This window comes from Artemia sp. Qi Xiang Cuo, chromosome 11 (genome assembly GCF_049724085.1).
Source record: "Artemia sp. Qi Xiang Cuo chromosome 11, ASM4972408v1, whole genome shotgun sequence".
Classification (NCBI taxonomy): Eukaryota; Metazoa; Arthropoda; class Branchiopoda; order Anostraca; family Artemiidae; genus Artemia; species Artemia sp. Qi Xiang Cuo.
This window is the reverse complement of record NC_142804.1, coordinates 12,129,284-12,150,827: the sequence shown is the minus strand read 5'-3', so window position 1 is coordinate 12,150,827 and position 21,544 is coordinate 12,129,284. Positions and strand designations below refer to the sequence as shown.

Below are 21,544 nucleotides of genomic sequence, written 5' to 3'. Positions count from 1 at the left end.
ATTTCTTGAAACTTAAAACCAACTTTATTAAAAAATTAAATGCTATTAATAAAATCAGATGTATTTTAAACGTGGATGTCCTTATTTCTGAAAACTAAAACCCAACTTTATTAAAAAAAAATATTAATAATAAAATCAGATGTATTTTAAACGTGGATGTTCTTATTTCTTGAAACTAAAAGCCAATGTCATTAAAAAACCAAATTTTATTAATAAAACCAGATGTATTTTAAACGTGAATGTTCTTATTTCTGAAAACTAAAATCCAGCTTTATTTTAAAAAATCAAATATTATTAATAAAATCAGATGTGTTTAAAACAGGGATCCTCATATTTCTCAAAACTAAAACCCAACTGTATTGCAAAAAATCAAATATTATTAATAAAATCACATCTATTTTGAACGTGGATGTTCTTATTTCTGAAAACTAAAACCCTACTTTATTAAAAAAATCAATTATTATTATTAATAAAATCAGATGAATTTTAAACGGGGATGCTTATATTTCTGAAAAGTAAAATCTAACTTTATTAAAAAATCAAATATTATTAATAAAATCACATGTATTTTAAACGATGATGTTCATATTTCTGTAAACTAGAACCCAACTTTATTAGAAAAAAAATCATTAATAAAATCAGATAAATTTTAAACGGTATTGTTCATATTTCTGAAAACTAAAACCCAACTTTATTAGAAAAAAATATTATTAATAAAATCAGATGTATTTTAAACTTGGATGTTCATATTTCTTGAAACTAAAACCCAACTTTATTTAAAAAAATCTAATGTTATTAATAAAACCAAATATATTTTAAAGGGTTTTGCTCATATTTCTGAAAACCAAAACCCAACTTCTTTGAAAAATCAAATATTATTAATAAAAGCAGGTGTTTTTTTTTTAACGTGAATGTCCTTTTTTCTGAAGACTAAAGCCCACTTTATTAAAAAAAAATATTATTTAAAAAATCACATGTATTTTAAACGTTGGTGTTCTTATTTCTGAAAACTAAAACCCAACTTTATTTTTAAAGAATCAAATATCATTATTAATAAAATCAGATGTATTTTGAACGGGGATGCTCGTATTTCTTGAAACTAAAACCCAACTTTATTAAAAGATCAAATGTTATTAATAAAATCAGATGTGTTTTAAACGTGGATGTTCTTATTTCTCAAAACTAAAACCCAACTTTATTTAAAAAAATCAAATATTATTATTAATAAAATCAGAGGTATTTTCAACGGGGATGCTCATATTTCTGTAAACTAAAACCCAACTTTATTAAAAAAAAAATATTATTAATAAAATCAGATGTATTTTAAACGAGGATGATCGTATATCTGAAACCTAAAACCCAACTTTATTAGAAAAAATCAAATATTATCAATAAAATCAGATTTATTTTAAACAGGGATGCTCATATTTCTAAAAACTAAAACCTAGCTTTATTAAAAAAATATTATTAATAAAATCAGATGTATTTTAAGCATGGGTGTTCTTATTTCTGAAAACTAAAACCCAACCTTACTAAAAATAAAATATTATTAATAAAATCACATTTATTTTAAATGGTGATGTTCATATTTCTGTAAACTAAAACCCAAATTTGTTAAAAAATCAATTGTTATTAATAAAATCAGATTTATTTTAAACGTGAATGTCCTTATTTCTGAGAACTAAAACCCAACTTTATTTTAAAAAAAGCAAATGTTATTAATAAAATCAGATGTATTTTAAACTAGGATGTTCATATTTCTGAAAACTAAACCCCGACTTTATTTTTTTTTAAATATGCAAAATGTACCCAATTATTAAAATAAATCAAATATTATTAACAAATCAGATGTATTTTAAACATGTATGTTCTTATTTCTGAAAATTAAAACCCAACTTTATTAGAAAATCAGATATTATTAATAAAACCAGACATACACCTACGAAAGGTTATGAAATCTAACTCAGAAAAGTACAGAATAGCAAACTATACATCCCAAATCATGAGTTTCGTGCAACATACATCTACGAAAGGTTAAGAAACCTAGCTAAGAAAAGTGTAAAATAATAAACCAAACACCCCAAATCATAGATTTCAGACAACACACCTACGACAGGCTAAGAAACCTAGGTCAGAAAAGTTCAAAATAGTAAACTCAGCACCCCAAATCATAGGTTTCAGACAAACACATCTACAAACGTTAAGAAATTTAGCTTAAATGTGAATTTTTTATGCTTTAAGTATGTTTTATCTCATTCGAAGACATGTAAAAAAAAGTTGAAGAATAATATATCATGTTAAAAAAAAAACTTTAAAAAAAAAACTTCAAAGAAAGTATTAAAAAATGGAGGGAGGGGGGTCCAAAAAGTTGGATACAACTACCACAAATCAGTATCAATAAATAAATGAAACCCAAAACAAACAGAAATTAAAATAAGTCAAACTCAAAACGAATAGAAATTAATCTGAGTAGGGTTCTAAACCCTATGCTTTCTAAAAGCCAGAATATAATTTATACTTTACTGAAAAAAAAATCAAATGAATTTACTAAAAAAAATTGGCATTGCCAGCTTAATATACATAATGCTGATATTTATTCCTTAAAATCTTAAATAATTTTTGATTTCTTAAAGTTATAAAACCGAAAACATTTAAAAGATTTTTTTTCAGTAGAGTACAAATTATATTCTGGCTTTTAGAAAGTAAGTAAAGAACGATGTTGGCACAATGTATTATTTTTTTTCTTTCTTTAGACCAGGGCACTTCAATTCAGTAATGACTATATATTTGATAAATGAGCCACCGTGCCGTAGTATGGCATCAGAAAATGGGAGGCTGCACAAACAGATGTTTCATAGTTTTAAACCGGCTGATTATCTCAGAATTTCTGTCTGATTGCATTATGGTCCAGTTTAGACCAAAATAGTCATTTGCAGGACAAAATGGGGAAATCAGCCCTTCGGTGATGGTGGTGCTGCAATCTGCTGCTTCGGTGCTGACGGTGGTGAAATCTTTTTTTTTTGCTTAAGAAGGGTCCTATAATTTTAAATTTCTTCGAAGAACTTGTCTCTAGATATTCTGCAGCCATTGGTTTGACAGGATTTTCCATGTCAAAAAAGAACAAATAAGCATGACCGTTCTCAGGAGAAATACGAATTGTCGCATTTTTGTGGATAAAAAATTAGAACCTCTAATATAGGGTTTTCCCAAATTTTAAATCTGATAGTTTATTTTTCTTCTGGATTTCTGTTTTGTTTTTTTGGTTTTTTAAAAGCGTTTCACTGCTTTTTATTAAAATTCTGCAGATTTGTTTATATTCATAAACTTTGATGGATATTTTGAAGATTACTGAAAGACTCGTGATTTATGATCAGTATATTCAAAATTTTAGAATTCTGCAATACATTTTAAAAATTAGACGCTTTTCATATATATTTCGTTTTCAAAATTCCGTTATTTTAAGTTTTGGTTTATATTAACAAGGGGCATCTCTACTCACTGTTCAATATCATGAAGATTTAGTAGACACCATCTTTTCAACTGATTCACCTGTATTTTCTTTAGCTCACTTCTAAAAGACAGACCCTTCTAGTAGCTATCCCAAGGTAGAATTACGGAGCGACCCGGCTCAATAGTAATCGAAACTCTAAAAACTCTAAATTTTGATACCAATAGATGTATCGAAAGAATTGGCTTATTATGCTGATTTCAATTATATAGGTTTCATTAAGTTTAGTTATACCGATTAAAGGCTACGAGCCTGAGAAAATTTGCCTTATTTTCGATAAAAGTGGGAAACAACCCCTAAAAGTCATGTAACTTTAATGAAAAACACACCATCAGATTCAGCATATCAGAGAACCTAATATAGGGTTTTCCCAAATTTTAAATCTAATAGTTTATTTTTCTTCTGGATTTCTGTTTTGTTTTTTTTTGGTTTTTTAAAAGCGTTTCACTGCTTTTTATTAAAATTCTGCAGATTTGTTTATATTCATAAACTTTGATGGATATTTTGAAGATTACTGAAAGACTCATGATTTATGATCAGTATATTCAAAATTTTAGAATTCTGCAATACGTTTTAAAAATTAGACGCTTTTCATGTATATTTCGTTTTCAAAATTCCGTTATTTTAAGTTTTGGTTTATATTAACAAGGGGCATCTCTACTCAATGTTCAATATCTTGAAGATTTAGTAGACAAGTAGAAAGGCCTCATGAGCTCGTGACATGACACCAAATATGGGCATAGCCTCCCTAGGGAGAACACGTGGTTAATGGGGTCAATGACCTCTTTTTTCCAAGGTCGATGTTGTTGTTGTTGTAAGTGCACGCTCTCAGCGAATGTCAAGGTCGATTTATTTGTTGTTTTGGGCAACAAATCAACAATGACATGGAACACCTGTGCTGTCAGTCATTAATCAAATTGTTTCCGGGGAAGTTAATTAATGTCTGACAGATGACGTCAAGTTAATTAATGTCTTTGGAGTTCAACCAGAATTGTTTCCAGGGCAAAGTTTAGATCACACATGACAGCTGATGTCATGATTGATTGATTTGACACGAAAGGGGAATTAATTTATTGTTTCTAAGGGGAATTATTGATTCACGAAAGGGGAATTAATTTGTTGTTTCCAAAGAGAATTGTTTCCGAGCGAATGTCTATATTAATGTCTTTGGAGTTCTACCAAGAGAGTTGTTTCCGAGCGGATGTTTTGATCTTAGCGATGAATAGATTAACACGGGAATCAGGTTTCTTAGTAATTTCAAATATGACAGCGCAGAGATGCCAAAACAAAAGGAACTCGCTGAAATTACGTTTAGGGGCTATTTGGGCGAAACCTTTTAAAATATCTTTTGGAATTATTTCGGCGAAACAGTTAGCGACATTTTAAAAGATGATTTTAGAAGATGTGTTAGAAGAGGTTTTGAGTGTGGTCGCTATAGTAAACAAGTTGTATTTGACAGTGTTGTGAGGTCCTCTACCCCGACCCCAAAGGGCTCCGATCCTCCTACCCCGACCCAAAGGGCCCCGATCCCCCTACCCCAACCCCGAAGGAAGCCCCCGGTCTCCAAAGGTCCCCCGGGCCCCCCAAAGGGCCCCCGGCGCCCCAAAGGCCCCTGAGCCCCTATTTTTTAATATTTTTTAAGGCTATATTATATCTTTTCAGTACAAGTTCCTTTCTTAATGTCAGTCCTTAGCCCATTTTTACAAGTTGAAGTACCAATACTTTCACCGCAACTTTACTATAAGGCTTTTTTGGATACCTCAACACCAAGAAATACCCTTCAAAAGACAATTCGGAGCAAGTTAATTTCTTGATGTCCCAACTAAACCCATTTTCCAACTTGAATTACCTGTCCTTTTCACCCACATCTATACATTACAGCTTTTTAGATACCTTAACACCAAGAAATAGCTTTCAAAAGGCATTTCAGAGCAAGATCCTTTCTTAATGTCATTCCTTAACCCATTTTTACAAGTTGAAGTACCCATCTTTTTCACCCACAACTATACTTTACAGCTTTTTGGATACCTCAACATCAAGCAATACCTTTCAAAAGGCATTTCAGAGCAACTTCTTTTCTTAATGTCCCTTCTAAACCCATTTTCCAACTTGAAGCATCTATCCTTTTCGCCCACAATTATACTTTACAGCTTTTTTGGATACCTCAACACCAAGAAATACCTTTCAAAAGACATTTCAGAGCAAGTTCCTTTGTTAATGTCCCTTCTAAACCCATTTTTACAAATTGAAGTACCCATCCTTTTCACCCACAACTTAGTTATAGGTAAGAGTTTGAAGTTTTACCTTAGAGACTTAGCTTAGAGTTTTAGTTTGGTTTAGTTTTAGTTAAACGTTTAGAGTTTCTTAGCTTAGAGTCTTAGCTTAGAGTTTTAGTTAGAGTTCTAGTTTAGGTTTAGTTAAGAGTTTAGAGTTTTTTTCTTAGAGTCTTAGCTTAGAGTTTTTTTTATAGTTCTAGTTTATTTTAGTTTATTTAAAGTTAAGAATTTAGAGTTTTAGCTTAGAGTCATAGCTTAGAGTTTTTGTTGAAGTTCTAGTTTAGTTTAGTTTTAGTTAAGAGTTTAGTTTAGTTTTAGTTCAGAGTTTAGTGTTTTTAGCTTAGAGTCTTAGTTTAGAGTTTTTGTTGAAGTTCTAGTTTAGTTTAGTGTTAGTTTAGAGTTTTAGCTTAGACTTAGAGTTTTAATTAGAGTTTTACTTAAAGTTATAGTTTGGTTAAGTTTTAGTTAAGAGTTTAGAGTTTTAGCTGAGTCTTAGCTTAGAGTTTTGGTTAGAGTTCTAGTTTAGTTTAGTTTTAGTTAAGAGTTTAGAGTTTTACCATTGAGTCTTAGCTTAGAGTTTTTGTTAGAGTTCTAGTTTAGTTTAATTTTAGTTAAGAGTTTGATGTTTTACCTTTGAGTTTCAGTTAGAGTTCTAGTTTAGTTTACTTTTAGTTAAAATTTTAGTGTTTTACCTTAGAGTTTTAGCTTAGAGTTTTAGTTAGAGTTTTAGTTTGGTTTTAGTTTAAGAGTTTAGAGTTTTAGCATAGAGTCCTAGCTTAGAGTTTTTGTTAGAGTTCTAGTTTATTTTATTTTTAGTTAAGAGTTTAGAGTTTTTAGCTTATAGTCTTAGCTTAGAGTTTTTGTTGAAGTTCTAGTTTAGTTTAGTTTGTTTTATTTAATAGTTTAGAGTTTTAGCTTAGAGTCTTAGCTTAGAGTTTTTGTTAGAGTTGAAGTTTAGTTTAGTAATAGTTAAGAGTTTAGAGTTTTAGCTTATAGTCTTAGCTTAGAGTTTTTGTTAGATTTCTAGTTTAGTTTAGATATAGTTAAGCGTTTGGAGTTTTACCTTAGAGACTTAGCTTAGAGTTTTAGTTTAGTTTAGTTTTAGTTAAGAGTTTAGAGTTTTTTAGCTTAGAGTCTTAGCTTAGAGTTTTTGTTAGAGTTCTAGTTTGGTTTAGTTTTAGTTAAGAGTTTGGTGTTTTAACTTAGAGTCATAGCTTAGAGTTTTAGTTAGAGTTCTAGTTTAGTTTAGTTTTAGTTAAGAGTATAGAATTTTAGCTTAGAGTCTTAGCTTAGAGTTTTTGTTAGAGTTCTAGTTTAGTTTAGTTTTAGTTAAGAGTTCAGAGTTTTTATCTTAGAGTCTTAGCTTATAGTTTTGTTGAAGCTCTAGTTTAGTTTAGTTTTAGTTAAGAGTTTTTAGTTTTAGATTAGATTTTTTGTTATAGTTCTAGTTTATTTAGTTTTAGTTAATAGTTTCGAGTTTTAGCTTTGATTCTTGCTTAGAGTTTTTGTTAGAGTTATAGTTTAGTTTAGTTTTAGTTAATAGTTTATAGTTTTTGGCATTGAGTCTTATCTTAGAGTTTTATTTAAAGTTCTAGTTTAGTTTAGTTACAGTTAAGAATTTAGAGTTTTAGCTTAAAGTCATAGCTTAGAATTTTACTTAAAATTGTAGTTTGATTAAGTTTTAGTTAAGAGTTTCGAGTTTTAGCTTAGTCATAGCTTAGAGTTTTTGTTAGAGTTCTAGTTTAGTTTTAGTTAAGAGTTTAGAGTTTTACCTTAGAGTCTTAAATTAGAGTTTTAGTTAGAGTTGAAGTTTAGTTTAGTTACACTTAAGAATTTAGAGTTTTAGCTTAGAGTCATACCTTAGAGTTTTACTTAAAGTTTTAGTTCGGCTAAGTTTTAGTTAAGAGTTTCGAGTTTTAACTTAGAGTCTTAGCTTAGAGTTTTTTTGTTAGAGTTCTAGTTTAGTTTAATTTTAGTTATGATTTTGATGTTTTACCTTTGAGTTTCAGTTAGATTTCTAGTTTAGTTTAGTTTTAGTTAAGACTTTGATGTTTTAAATTAGAGACTTATCTTAGAGTTTTAGTTTATTTTATTATTATTGAACATTTTAGAGTTTTAGCTTAGAGTCTTATCTTAAAATTTTTTTTAGAGTTCTAGTTTAGTTTAGTTTTAGTTAAGAGTTTAGAGTTTTTAGCTTAGAGTCTTAGTTTAGAGTTTTTAATTGAAGTTCTAGTTTCGTTTAGAGTTTTAGCTTAGACATAGACTTTTAATTAGACTTCTAGTTTAGTTAATTTTTAGTTAAGAGTTTACAGTTTTAGATTAGAGTCTTAGCTTATAGTTTTTTTTATAGTTCTAGCTTATTTTAGTTTTGGTTAAGAGTTTAGATTTTTAGCTTAGAGTCTTTGCTTAGAGTTTTAGTTAGAGTTCTAGTTTAGTTTAGTTATAGTTAAGAGTTTGGAGTTTTACCTTAGAGACTTAGCTTAGAGTTTTAGTTTAGTTTAGTTTTACTTAAGAGTATAGAGTTTTAGCTTGGAGTCTCAGCTTAGAGTTTTTGTTAGAGTTCTAGTTTAGTTTAGTTTCAGTTATGAGTTTAGTGTGTTTAGATTAGTGTCTTAGTTTATAGTTTTCGTTGAAGTTCTAGTTTAATTTAGTTTAGTTTAAGATTTTTAGCTTAGACTTAGAGTTCTAATTATAGTTATAGTTTAGTTTAGTTTTAGTTAAGAGTTTAGAGTTTTTAGATTAAAGTATTAGCTTAGTTTAATATTAGATTTTTAGTTTATTTTAGTTAAAGTTAAGAATATATAGTTTTAGATTAGAGTTTTACTTTAACTTTTAGTTTGGCTAAGTTTTAGTTAAGAGTTTCGAGTTTTATCTTAGAGTCTTAGATTAGAGTTTTTGTTAGAGTTCTAGTTTAGTTTAGTTTTAGTTAAGATTTTATAATTTTTATCTTATAGTATTAGATTAGATTTTTTTTTTAAGTTATATTTTAGTTTAGTTTTATTTAATACTTTAGAGTTTTAGCTTCGAGTCTTAGCTTAGAGTTTTTGTTAAAGTTGAAGTTTAGTTTAGTAATAGTTAAGAGTTTAGAGTTTTAGCTTAGAGTCTTAGCTTAGAGTTTTTGTTAGAGTTCTAGTTTAGTTTAGATATAGTTAAGCGTTTGGAGTTTTACCTTAGAGACTTAGCTTAGAGTTTTAGTTTAGCTTAGTTTTAGTTAAGAGTTTAAAGTTTTTAGCTTAGAGTCTTAGCTTAGAGTTTTTGTTAGAGTTCTAGTTTAGTTTAGTTTTAGTTAAGAGTTTGGAGTTTTACCTTAGAGTCATAATTTAGAGTTTTACTAAAAGTTATAGTTTAGTTTTAGTTAAGAGTTTAGAATTTTAGCTTAGAGTTTTTGTTATAGTTCTAGTTTAGTTTAGTTTAGTTTTAGTTAAGAGTTTAGAGTTTTTAGCTTAGAGTCTTAGCTTATAGTTTTTGTTTAAGCTCTAGTTTAGTTTAGTTAATAGTTTATAGTTTTATCTTAGAATATTAGTTTATAGTTATAGTTAGAGTTGAAGTTTAGTTTAGTTATAGTTAAGAAATTAGTTTTATAGCTTAGAGTCGTAGCTTAGAGTTTTTGTCAGAGTTCTAGGTTTAGCTTATAGTTTTATCATTGAGTCTTAGCTTAGAGTTTTTGTTGAAGTTTAAATTCAGTTTAGTCATAGTTAAGAATTTAGTTTTATAGCTTAGAGTCGTAGTTTAGAGTTGTGCTCAGAGTTCTAGTTTAGTTTAGTTTTAGTTAAGAGTTTAGAGTTTTATCTTAGAGTCTTAGCTTAGAGTTTTGTTGAAGTTCTAGTTTAGTTTAGTTAAGAGTTTTGAGTTCTACCTTAGAGTCTTAGCTTAGAGCTTTACTTAGAGTTGAAGTTTATTTTTGTTATAGTTAAGGGTATTGAGTTTTAGATTGGAGTCTTAGCTTATAGTTTTAGTTAGAGTTCTAACTTAGTTTAATTTTAGTTAAGAGTTTAGAGTTTCACTATAAAGTCATATATGAGAGGTTTATTTGGAGTTCTAGTTTAGATTAGTTTTAGTTAAGAGTTTTGAGTTTTACCTTAAAGTCTTAGATTAGAGTTTTAGTTAGGGTTGAAGTTTTGTTTAGTTTAGTTACAGTTAAGAGTTTATAGTTTTAGCTTAGAGTCTTAGCTTAGAGTTTTAGTTAGAGTTATTGTTTAGTTTAGTTATAGTTAATAATTATAGCTTAGAGGTTTAGACTAGAATCATAGCTTAGAGATTTAGTTAGAGTTGAAGTTTAGTCTAAACTAGCATAGCCACAAAATTACACAATATTGCATAGAAATACCAAAACCATAGGTTAAATTAGGTTAGGTTAGGTTAGAGGTTAGTTTTCTCCACGTTTAAGTTAGGTTAGATTAGGTTAACTTATCATGAGCAGCTTAGAATTTTAGTTAGAGTTCTAGCTTAGTTTAGTTTTAGTTAGAGTTTAGAGTTTTACTTTAAAGTCATAGCTTTCATTTCAGTTCCTAATTTCTCAAAGACATAAAAATTTAAAGTTAAATTCTAAATTTTTCCATAGAAGATAGGAATGGTTATACTATGTTTGTGATTATTTACCATGAAGATAAAAAGTTTCACTTTATCTCTAATTTTTCTTAAATTCAGTTCATTCATATAACCACCAAAAACAATTGGCTAGGTTAGGATAGGTATAAATAAATATTAATAAATAATTAGAAACATTTCTCCATGTTTAAGTTAGGTTAGGTTAGGTTAACTTATCATGAGCGCTCATGATAAGCTAAGCTAACTTAAACATGGTAAAAAGATTAAATTAGGTTAGGTTAGGCTAGATTAAGTTAGGTTAGGTTAATTTAGGTTAGGTTAGATTAAGTTAGGTTAGGTTAAGTTAGGTTAGGTTAGGTTGGATTAAGTTAGGTTAGGTTAAGTTAGATTAAGTTAGGTTAGGTTAAGTTAGGTTAGGTTATGTTAGATTAAGTTAGGTTAGGTTAAGTTAGGTCTGGTTAGCCTATGTACGCGCGCGTACGTAGGTTAACCAGACCTAACCTAACTTAACCTAACCTAACTTAATCTAACCTAGCCTAACTTAACCTAACTTAATCTAACTTAACCTAACCTAACTTAACCTAACTTAACCTAACCTAACCTAGCCTAACTTAACCTAACCTAACTTAATCTAGCCTAACCTAACCTAATTTAATCTTTTTACCATGTTTAGGTTAGGTTAGCTTATCATGAGCGCTAATGATTAGCTAAGATACCATAACTTAAACATGGAGAAATTTTTCTAATTATTTATTAATATCTATTTAGATCTATCCTCATCTAGCAACTTATTTACGGGGGTTAGATAAATGAACTGAATTTAAGAAAAATTAGAGATAAACTGAAACTTTTTATCTTCATTGAAAATAATCACAAACATAGTATAGCCATTCCTATCTTCTATGGAAACATTTAGAATTGAACTTTAAATTTTTATGTCTTTGAGAAATTAGGAACTGAAATGAAAGCTATGACTTTAAAGTAAAACTCTAAACTCTTAACTAAAACTAAATTAAGTTAGAACTCTAACTAAAACTCTAAGCTGCTCATGATAAGTTAACCTAATCTAACCTAAATTAAACGTGGAGAAACCTAACCTCTAACCTAACCTAACCTAATCTAATCTATGGTTTTGGTATTTCTATGCAATATTGTGTAATTTTGTGGCTATGCTAGTTTAGACTAAACTTAAACTCTAACTAAATCTCTAAGCTATGATTCTAGGCTAAACTTCTTAGCTGTAATTCTTAAATATAACTAAACTAAAAAATAACTCTAACTAAAACTCTAAGTTAATACTCTAAGCTAAAACTATAAAATATTAGCTTTACCTAAAATAAACGAAATTTCAACCCTAACTAAAACTCTAATCCAAGACTTTAAGTTAAAATTCAAAACTCTTAACTAAAACTAATGTAAACTAGAACTCCAAATAAACCTCTATGCTATGACTTTAAAGTGAAACTCTAAACTCTTAACGAAAACTAAACTAAGCTAGAACTCTAACTAAAACTCTAAGCTAAGACTCCAAGCTAAAACTCTAAACCCTTAACTATAAATAAAATAAACTTCAACTCTAAGTAAAACTCTAAGCTAAGACTCTAAGTTAGAACTCAAAACTCTTAACTAAACTAAACTAGAACTTCAAAAAAACTCTATGCTAAGACTCTAAGATAAAACTCTAAACTCTTAACTGAAACTAGACTAAACTAGAACTCTAAGCAAAACTCTAATCTAAGACTCTAAGCTAAAAACTATAAATTCTTAACTATGAATCAACTGAACTTCAACTTCAACAAAACTCTAAGATATGAATCTATGATAAAACTCTAAACTCTTAACTAAACTAAACTAGAACTCTAACAAAAACTCTAAACTACGACTCTAAGCTAAAAACTAAATTCTTAACTATAACTAAACTAAACTTCAACTCTAACTATAACTCTAAGCTACGACTCTAAGCTAAAACTCTAAACTCCTAACTAAAACTAAACTAAACTAAAAATCTAACAAAAACTCTAAAATAATATTATAAGATAAAACTATAAAATACTAAATAAAACTAAAATATATATTAAATAAAAAATATAATCTAAGAAACTAATATAAAATATCTCAACTCTTAACTAAAACTAAACTAAACTAAACTAGAACTCCAACAAAAACTCTAAGCTAATACTCTAAGCCAAAATTCTAAACTCTTAACTAACACTTAACCAAACTATAACTTTAAGTAAAACTCTAAGTTATGACTCTAAGGTAAAACACAAAACTCTTAAATAAAACTAAACTAAACTAGAACTCTAACTAAAACTCTAAGCTAAGACTCTAAGCTAAAAACTCTAAACTCTTAACTAAAACTAAACTAAACTAAAACTCTAAGCTAAGTTTCGAAGGTAAAACTCCAAACGCTTATCTATATCTAAAATAAAACAGAACTCTAACAAAAACTCTAAGCTAAGACTCTAATCTAAAACTCTAAACTCTTAACTATTACTAAACTAAATTTACACTCTAAAAAAAACACTAAGTTAAAACTCTAATATAAAACTATAAACTATTAAATAAAACTAAAATAAACTAGAAGTACAACAAAAAATCTAATCCATTAATATAATATAAAAACTCTAAACTCTTAAATAAAACTAAACAAAACTATAACTCTATCAAAAACTCTAAACAAAGACTCTAATCTAAAATTCTAAACTCTTAACTATAACTAAACTAAACTATAACTCTAACAAAAACTCTAAGCTAAAACTCTAAACTCTTAAATAAAACTAAACTAAACTAGAACTCTAATTAAAACTCAAGTCTAAGATAAAACTCTAAACTAAACTAGAACTTCAACAAAAAACTCTAAACTAACACTCTAAGCGAAAACTCTAAACTCTTAACTAAAACTAAACTAAACTGCAACTCCAACTAGGACTTAAGGATAAGACTCTAAGCTAAAAACTCTAATTTATTAAATAAAAATAAACTAAACTAAAACTCTAAGATAAGTATAGAGATTAAAATACCCAACTATTAACTATAAAAATACAAAACTATAACTTTAACTGAAATTGAAAGGTAAAACATCAAACTCCTAAATAAAATTAAACTAAACGAGAACTCTAACAAAAAAAACTCTAATATAGGAGTCTAAGCTAAAACTCTTAACTAAAACTTAACCAAACTAAAACTTTAAGTAAAAACTCTAAGCTATGACTCTAAGCTAAAACTCTAAATTCTTAACTGTAACTAAACTAAACTTCAAATCCAACTAAAACTCTAAGCTAAGACTCTAAGGTAAAACTCTAAACTCTTAACTAAAACTAAACTAAAATAGAAATATAACAAAAACTCAAAGCTAAGACTCTATGCAAAAACTCGAAACTCTTCACTAAAAGTTAGCCAAACTACAACTTTAAGTAAAACTCTAAGCTATGACTCTAAGCTAAAACTCTATATTCTTAATTGTAACTAAACTAAATTAAAACTCTAAGACTAAACGAAGCTAAGATTCTAATCTAAAAAATCTAAACTATTAAATAAAACTAAAATAAACTATAACTATAATTAGAACTCTAATTATAAGATAAAACTATTAAACTAAACTAAACTACAACTTCAAAAAAAACTCTAAACTAAGACTCTAAGCTAAAAACACTAAACTCATAACTAAAACTAAACTAAACTAGAACTCTAACAGAAACTCTAAGCTGAGACTCTAAGCTAAAACTCTATACTCTTAAGTAAAACTAAACTAAACTAAAACTCTAAGCTAAGTCTCTAAGGTAAAACTCCAAACTCTTAACTATAACTAAACTAAACTAGAACTAACAAAAACTCTAAGCTAAGACTCTAAGCTAAAACTCTAAAATCTTAACTAAAACTAAACTAAACTAGAACTCTAACACAAACTCTAAGCTAAGACTCTAAGATAAAACTATAAACTCTTAAATAAAAATAAAATAAACTATAACTATAATTAAAACTCTAAGTATCATATAAAACTATAAAATAACATATAACTCAAATTAAAAACTCTAAACTAATACTCTAATCTAAAAACTCTAAACTCTTAACTGAAACTAAACTAAACTATAACTCTAAAAAACATTTTAAGATAAGAATCTAAGCTAAAATTCTAAACTATTAACAATTACTAAACTAAACTAGAACTCTAGATAAGTATATAAGGTAAAACATCAAACTATTAACTAAAACTAAAATAAAATATAACTCTAACTGAAACTCAAAGTTAAAAAATCAAACTCATAACTAAAATTAAACTAAACTATAGCTATAAAGAAAATAATCTAAGCTAAGACTCTAAGTTAAAAATCTAAACTCTTAACTAAAACTTAGCAAAACTAAAACTTTAAGTAAAACTCTAAGGTATGACTCTAAGTTAAAACTCGAAATTCTTAAGTGTAACTAAACTAAACTTCAACTCCAACTAAAACTCTAAGTTAAGACTAAGTTAAAACTCTAAACTCTTAACTAAAACTAAACTAGAACTCTAGCAAAAACTCTAAGCTAAGACTAAGCAAAAACTCTAAACTCTTAAGTAAAACTTAATCAAACTACAATTTTAAGTAAAATTCTAAGCTATGACTTTAAGCTAAAACTTTAAATTCCTAACTGTAACTAAACTAAACTAAACTAGAACTTTAAATAAAACTCTAAGCTAAGACTCTAAGCTAAAAACTCTAAACTCTTAACTAAAACTAAACTAAACTAGAACTCTAACAAAAACTCTAAGCTAAGACTCCAAGCTAAAACTCTAAACTCTTAACTAAAACTAAACTAAAACTCTAAAAAAAACTCTAAGCTAAAACTAAAAACTAAAACTAAACTAGAGCTTCAACAAAAACAATAAGCTAAGACTTTAAGCTATAAGCTCTTAAATAAAACTAAACTAAACTAGAACTCTAACAAAAACTCTAAGCTAAGACTCTAAGCTAAAACTCTAAACTCTTAACTAAAACTACACTAAACTAGAACTCTAACTAAAACTCTAAGCTATGACTCTAAGGTAAAACACCAAATTCTTAACTAAAACTAAACTAAACTAGAACTCTAACAAAAACTTTAAGCTAAGGCTCTAAACTAAAAAATCTCAACTCTTAACTAAAACTAAACTAACCTAAAACTCTAAGCTAAGTCTCTAATGTAAAACTCCAAACTCTTAACTATAACTAAACTAAACTAGAACTCTAACAAAAACTCTAAGCTAAGACTCTAAGCTAAAACTCTAAACTATTAACTATAACTAAACTAAACTTCAACTCTAACAAAAACTATAAGCTAAGACTATAAACTATTAACTAAAACTAAAATAAAATAGAAATTGAACAAAACTCTAATCTAATACTATAAGCTAAAAACTCTAAACTCTTAACTAAAACTAAAATAAACTAGAACTCTAACAAAAACTCTAATCTAAGACTCTATGCTAAAATTCTAAACTCTTAACTAAAACTAAACTAGAACTCTAACTAAAACTCTAACTTAAGACTCTAAGGTAAAACACCAAACTCTTAACTAAAACTAAACTATACTAGAACTCTAACTGAAACTCAAAGGTAAAACATCAAATTCTTAACTTAAATAAAACTAAACTAGAATTCTAACAAAAACTCCAAGCTAAGACTCTATGGTAAAACACTAAACTCTTAACTAAAACTAAATTAAACTAGAACTCTAACCAAAACTCTAAGCTATGACTCTAAGCTAAAACTCAAAACTCTTAACTAAAACTTAATCAAACTACAACTTTAAGTAAAACTCTAATTAAAACTCTAAGTCTAAGCTAAAACTCTAAACTAAAACTAAACTAAACTAGAACTTCAACAAAAACTCTTAGCTAAGACTCTAAGCTAAAAACTCTAAACTAAGACTCTAAGCTAAAACTAAACTACACTCTTAACTAAAACTAAACTAAACTAGAACTCTAACAAAAACTTTAAACTAAGACTCTAAGCTAAAACTCTAAACTCTTAACTAAAACTAAACTAAACTAAAACTCTAAATTATGACTCTAAGGTAAAACTCCAAACTCTTAACTATAACTAAACTAAACTAGAACTCTAACAAACACTCTAAGGTGAGACTCTAAGCTAAAACTCTAAACTCTTAAGTAAAACTAAACTAAACTAAAACTCCAAACGATTACCTATATCTAAACTAAACTAGAACTCTAATTAAAACTAAAGTATAATATAAAACTCTAAACTAAACTATAACTTCAACAAAAAACTCTAAACTAAGACTCTAAGCTAAAACTCTAAACTATTAAATAAAACTAAACTAAACTAAAACTTCAACAAAAACTTTAAGAGAAGACTCTAAGCTAAAAACTCTAAACTCTTAACTAAAACTAAACTAAACTAAAACTCTAAGATAAGACTCTAAGTTAAAACACTAAACTATTAACTAAAACTAAACTAAACTATAACTCTAACTGAAACTCAAAGGTAAAACATAAAACTCTTAACTAAAATTAAAATAAATTATAACTCTAACAAAAAAAACTCTAAGCTAAGACTCTAAGCTAAAACTCTAAACTCTTAACTAAAACTTAGCTAAACTAGAACTTTAACAAACACTGTAAGCTAAGAGTCTAAGATAAAGCTATAATCTCTTAACTAGAACTAAATTAAACTAGAACTTCAATAAAAACTCTAAGATAAGACTTTAATCTAGAACTCTAAATTCTTAACTGGAACTAAACTAAAATAAACTAGAACTCTAAAAAAAACTCTAAGCTAAGACTCTAAGCTAAAAAACTCTAAACTCTTAACTAAAACTAAACTAGAACTCTAACAAAAACTCTAAGCTAAAAACTCTAAACTTTTAACTAAAACTAAACCAAACTAAAACTCTAAGCTAAGTCTCTAAGGTAAAACTTCAAACTCTTACCTATAACTAAGTTGTGGTTGAAAAGGATAGGTACTTCAATTTGTAAAAATGGGTTTAGAAGGGACATTAATAAAGGAACTTGCTCTGAAATGTCTTTTGAAAGGTATTTCTTGGTGTTGAGGTATCCGAAAAAGCTGTAAAGTATAATTGTGGGTGAAAAGGATAGATGCTTCAAGTTGGAAAATGGGTTTAGAAGGGACATTAAGAAAAGAAGTTGCTCTGAAATGCTTTTTGAAAGGTATTGCTTGATGTTGAGGTATCCAAAAAGCTGTAAAGTATAGTTGTGGGTGAAAAAGATGGGTACTTCAACTTGTAAAAATGGGTTAAGGAATGACATTAAGAAAGGAACTTGCTCTGAAATGCATTTTGAAAGGTATTTCTTGGTGTTAAGGTATCTAAAAAGCTGTAAAGTATAGTTGTGGGTGAAAAGGACAGGTACTTCAAGTTGGAAAATGGGTTAAGAAGGGAACATTAAGAAAGGAAGTTGCTCTGAAATGTCTTTTGAAAGGTATTTCTTGGTGTTGAGGTATCCAAAAAAGCCTTATAGTAAAGTTGCGGTGAAAGTATTGGTACTTCAACTTGTAAAAATGGGCTAAGGAATGACATTAAGAAAGGAACTTGTTCTGAAAAGATATAATATAGCCTTAAAAAAATACTAAAATATAGGGGCTCAGGGGCCTTTGGGGTGCCGGGGCCCTTTTGGGGGCCCGGAGGACCTTTGGAGACCGGGGGCTTCCTTCGGGGTTGGGGTAGGGGGATCGGGGCCCTTTGGATCAGGGTAGGAGGATCGGAGCCCTTTGGGGTCGGGGTAGAGGACCTCACAACACTGTTCAAATACAACTTGTTTACTATAACGACCACACTCAAAACCTCTTCTAAAACACCTTCTAAAATCATCTTTTAAAATGTCTCTAACTGTTTCGCCGAAATAATTCCCTAAGATGTCTAAAACGGTTTCGCCCAAATAACCCCTAAACGTAATTTCAGCGAGTTCCTTTTGTTTTGGCATCTCTGCTCTGTCATATTTGAAATTACTAAGAAACCTGATTCCCGTATTAATCTATTCATCGCTAAGATCATAACATCCGCTCGGAAACAACTCTCGTGATAGAACTCCAAAGACGTTAATATAGACATTCGCTCAGAAACAATTGTCTTTGGAAACAATAAATTAATTCCCCTTTCGTGAATCAATAATTCCCCTTAGAAACAATAAATTAATTCCACTTTCGTGTCAAATCAATCAATCATGACATCAGCTGTCTTGTGTGATCTAAACTTTGCCCTGGAAACAATTCTGGTCGAACTCCAAAGACATTAATTAACTTGACGTCATCTGTCAGACGTTAATTAACTTCCCCGGAAACAATTTGATTAATGACTGACAGCACAGGTGTTCCATGTCATTGTTGATTTGTTGCCCAAAACAACAAATAAATCGACCTTGACATTCGCTGAGAGCGTGCACTTACAACAACAACAACATCGACCTTGGAAAAAGAGGTCATTGACCCCATTAACCACGTGTTCTCCCTAGGGAGGCTATGCCCATATTTGGTGTCATGTCACGAGCTCATGAGGCCTTTCTACTTAGACACCATCTTTTCAACTAATTCACCTGTATTTTCTTTAGCTCACTTCTAAAAGACAGACCCTTCTAGTAGCTATCCCAAGGTAGAATTACGGAGCGACCCGGCTCAATAGTAATCGAAACTCTAAAAAACTCTAAATTTTTATACCAATAGATATATCAAAAGAATTGGCTTATTATGCTGATTTCAATTATATAGGTTTCATTAAGTTTAGTTATACCGATTAAAGGCTACGAGCCTGAGAAAATTTGCCTTATTTTCGAAAAAAGGAGGAAACAACCCCTAAAAGTCATGGAACTTTAATGAAAAACACGCCATCAGATTCAGCATATCAGAGAACCCTACTATAGAAGTTTCAAGCTCATATCTGCAAAAATGTGGAATTTTGTATTTTTGCCAGAAGAAAGATCACGGATGCGTGTTTATTTGTTTGTTTGTTTGTTGTTGTTTTTTCCTAGGAGTGATCGTATCGACCCAATGGTCCTAGAATATCGTGAGTTGGCTCATTCGAACAGAAATTAAAAGTTCTAGTGCCCTTTTTAAGTGACCAAAAGATTGGAGGGCAACCTGGCCTCCTCCCCCGCCCCTTTTTTCCCAAAGTTGTCCGATCAAAATTTTGGGATAACTATTTTGTTCATCATAGTTGAAAGGCCCAATATCTATCTCTTTGGATATAACACGACCCTCCCCCACATCCCTAGGGGAAAGGTCTTTTAAGTCATAAAATTTGCCCATTTTTTACGCAGAGTATTTGTTATTGTGAATTATGTATATATTTTCGGTTGGGGGGGCAAATTTTTTGTTAAGAGTTTTTCCACGAAGGAATTGTCTATGGGGAGGGAAGTTTCCAGGGGTGAACTTGTCAGGGGAAGTTATACACTGGAGGAATTTGCCAGAATTCCTATACAAAATTCTATTTAAATGTCTTGCTTTCTCTTTCCTGTCTCAGTTTTACGCATGGAGTTGTTAAGGGTAATTGTCCGGGGTAAATTTTCACCGTGATTAAATTGTCTAGAGGATATCTCCTTGGGGAGGGGGATTTTTCCGTGGAGGTGTGGCCAGATTTCCTGGCATCACTTAAAAAGGAACAAAAATTAAACTTAAAAAAACAAGTTTTTTCAACTGAAAGTAAGGAGCAACGTTAAAACTTAAAACGAAAAGAAATTATTACGTATATAAAGGGGATTGCCCTTCCTCAACACTTCACTCTTTACGCTAAAGTTTGAATTTTGTCCCAATGCCTTAAGAACGACCCCTGAAACACAAGGGTCGTTTAATTAGAACAATAGGAAGTTTTTATTAAAAGTACTAAAAAACTTATGTTTGGAGTATATTGTTGGTTTTAAGTAGGTGCGAGATATGTGTGTATTGAAATGCTATTTGCTAGAAAATTAAGTTTATTAAGGTACGTCTTTTATGCTTAGCAGATCAGTATACACCTCTCTTAAATTGGTATTTACTTAGGCAGTAAAAATACCCGCACTCAGGGAGGTTAGGAGGAATATCCCCCTGCTGAGACTGGCTCAGAGAACCCCTTCCTATTCTAGAAGGATTACTTAGTGGTTGGATCTGTGTGGATCGATTGTAATTAAAATTCTCTTTTTTTCAGACTTTGTCGGTTGAATTTATACACAGTGCAGAAGGGAAAACAGCAATTAGGGAACATATGGAAGACCGAGGCTATAAAATGGTCCAAGAGATAACTCATCCAGATTGGTTAGCCAATGATTTCATCTTCGTCAAAGAATCTCTCTTAGTCTAACTAACACAACGCTCATTTAAATCCACAATTACAGTGTGTGTTTTATTGTTACCTATTATCCACTGATTTTATCTGCAGTGTAGCATATTTGAAAGCTACATTAAGCACTAATTACCAATTCTGTACAAAATAAGTACTAATTTTACCTTGGACGTTTCTTGGCCAGCTCGAACTTTGGGCGCTTATTATTTTAATGAAGCTGTCTAAGTTTTAGCCGAAGACGGCAGATTTTAAAAAGATAAAACGCCTAAATGACGTTACTCGCTGACTACCCTGTATGCCTGATTGAAAGTGAAATTCTTCCTAATTATTAATTTTTAACTCCCTTCCGAAACATAAACTAATTGAATGTTTGCCCCATGAAGAAATGTTTTTTTCCTTTGGCAATGCAAAATCTGCCTCGTGAAAGGAAATTTGACTCTTAACCAAACTCAGAGTTTGCAAATTATGGTTTTCTATTTGGATTAGATGGATTAGCTTCTTGGCGGTTTCAAAATAATAAAAAAAACTGAGAAGAAGCTGAAGCAGCCGAGCTATTAAACTCTGATTCTTGTTGTTTAGATAGTGTATTTTAAATGGAAAATAGGCCATTTTTAGAAACGTTCTATTAGAACAACGTTATTGAATTCGTTAAACAATGTTATTTGATTCGTACTAATACTAAAATTCGTAAGACTAAGAAAGAAGCAATAGCTAAGCCAGGAAAATAGATTAAAGCGGTTATCTTGAAGAGATATCTCGCATAAATTTAAATTAAGGGACATCCTCTCAATTTTCCTATCTAGAAGATTAAAAGAATAATTGGAAATTTTAGATAACCTTTTAGAAATGTTATATTGGAGCAACAGTTTTAAATTCGTTAAACAACATTACTTAAATCATAAAAATATATATCTTCAAGACTAAACAAAATTAATTACTAAACAAGGATAATAAATTAGAACGG

At 29.3% G+C, this 21,544-nt stretch overlaps 1 protein-coding gene across 2 annotated transcripts in view; it reads left to right on the top strand.

Moving 5' to 3' along the window:
- The window catches only part of LOC148946641 (protein Star-like), a 114,433-nt gene extending 93,405 nt beyond the window's left edge, over positions 1–21,028 (top strand). For both annotated transcript variants that reach the window (XM_089097069.1, XM_089097071.1), the window contains exon 5: positions 20,446–21,028. In XM_089097069.1, the coding sequence (XP_088953195.1) occupies positions 20,446–20,598 (153 nt within the window). In that variant the 3' untranslated portion in view covers positions 20,599–21,028. The remainder of the gene's footprint in view (positions 1–20,445) is intronic.
- Positions 21,029–21,544: the final 516 nt, after the last annotated feature.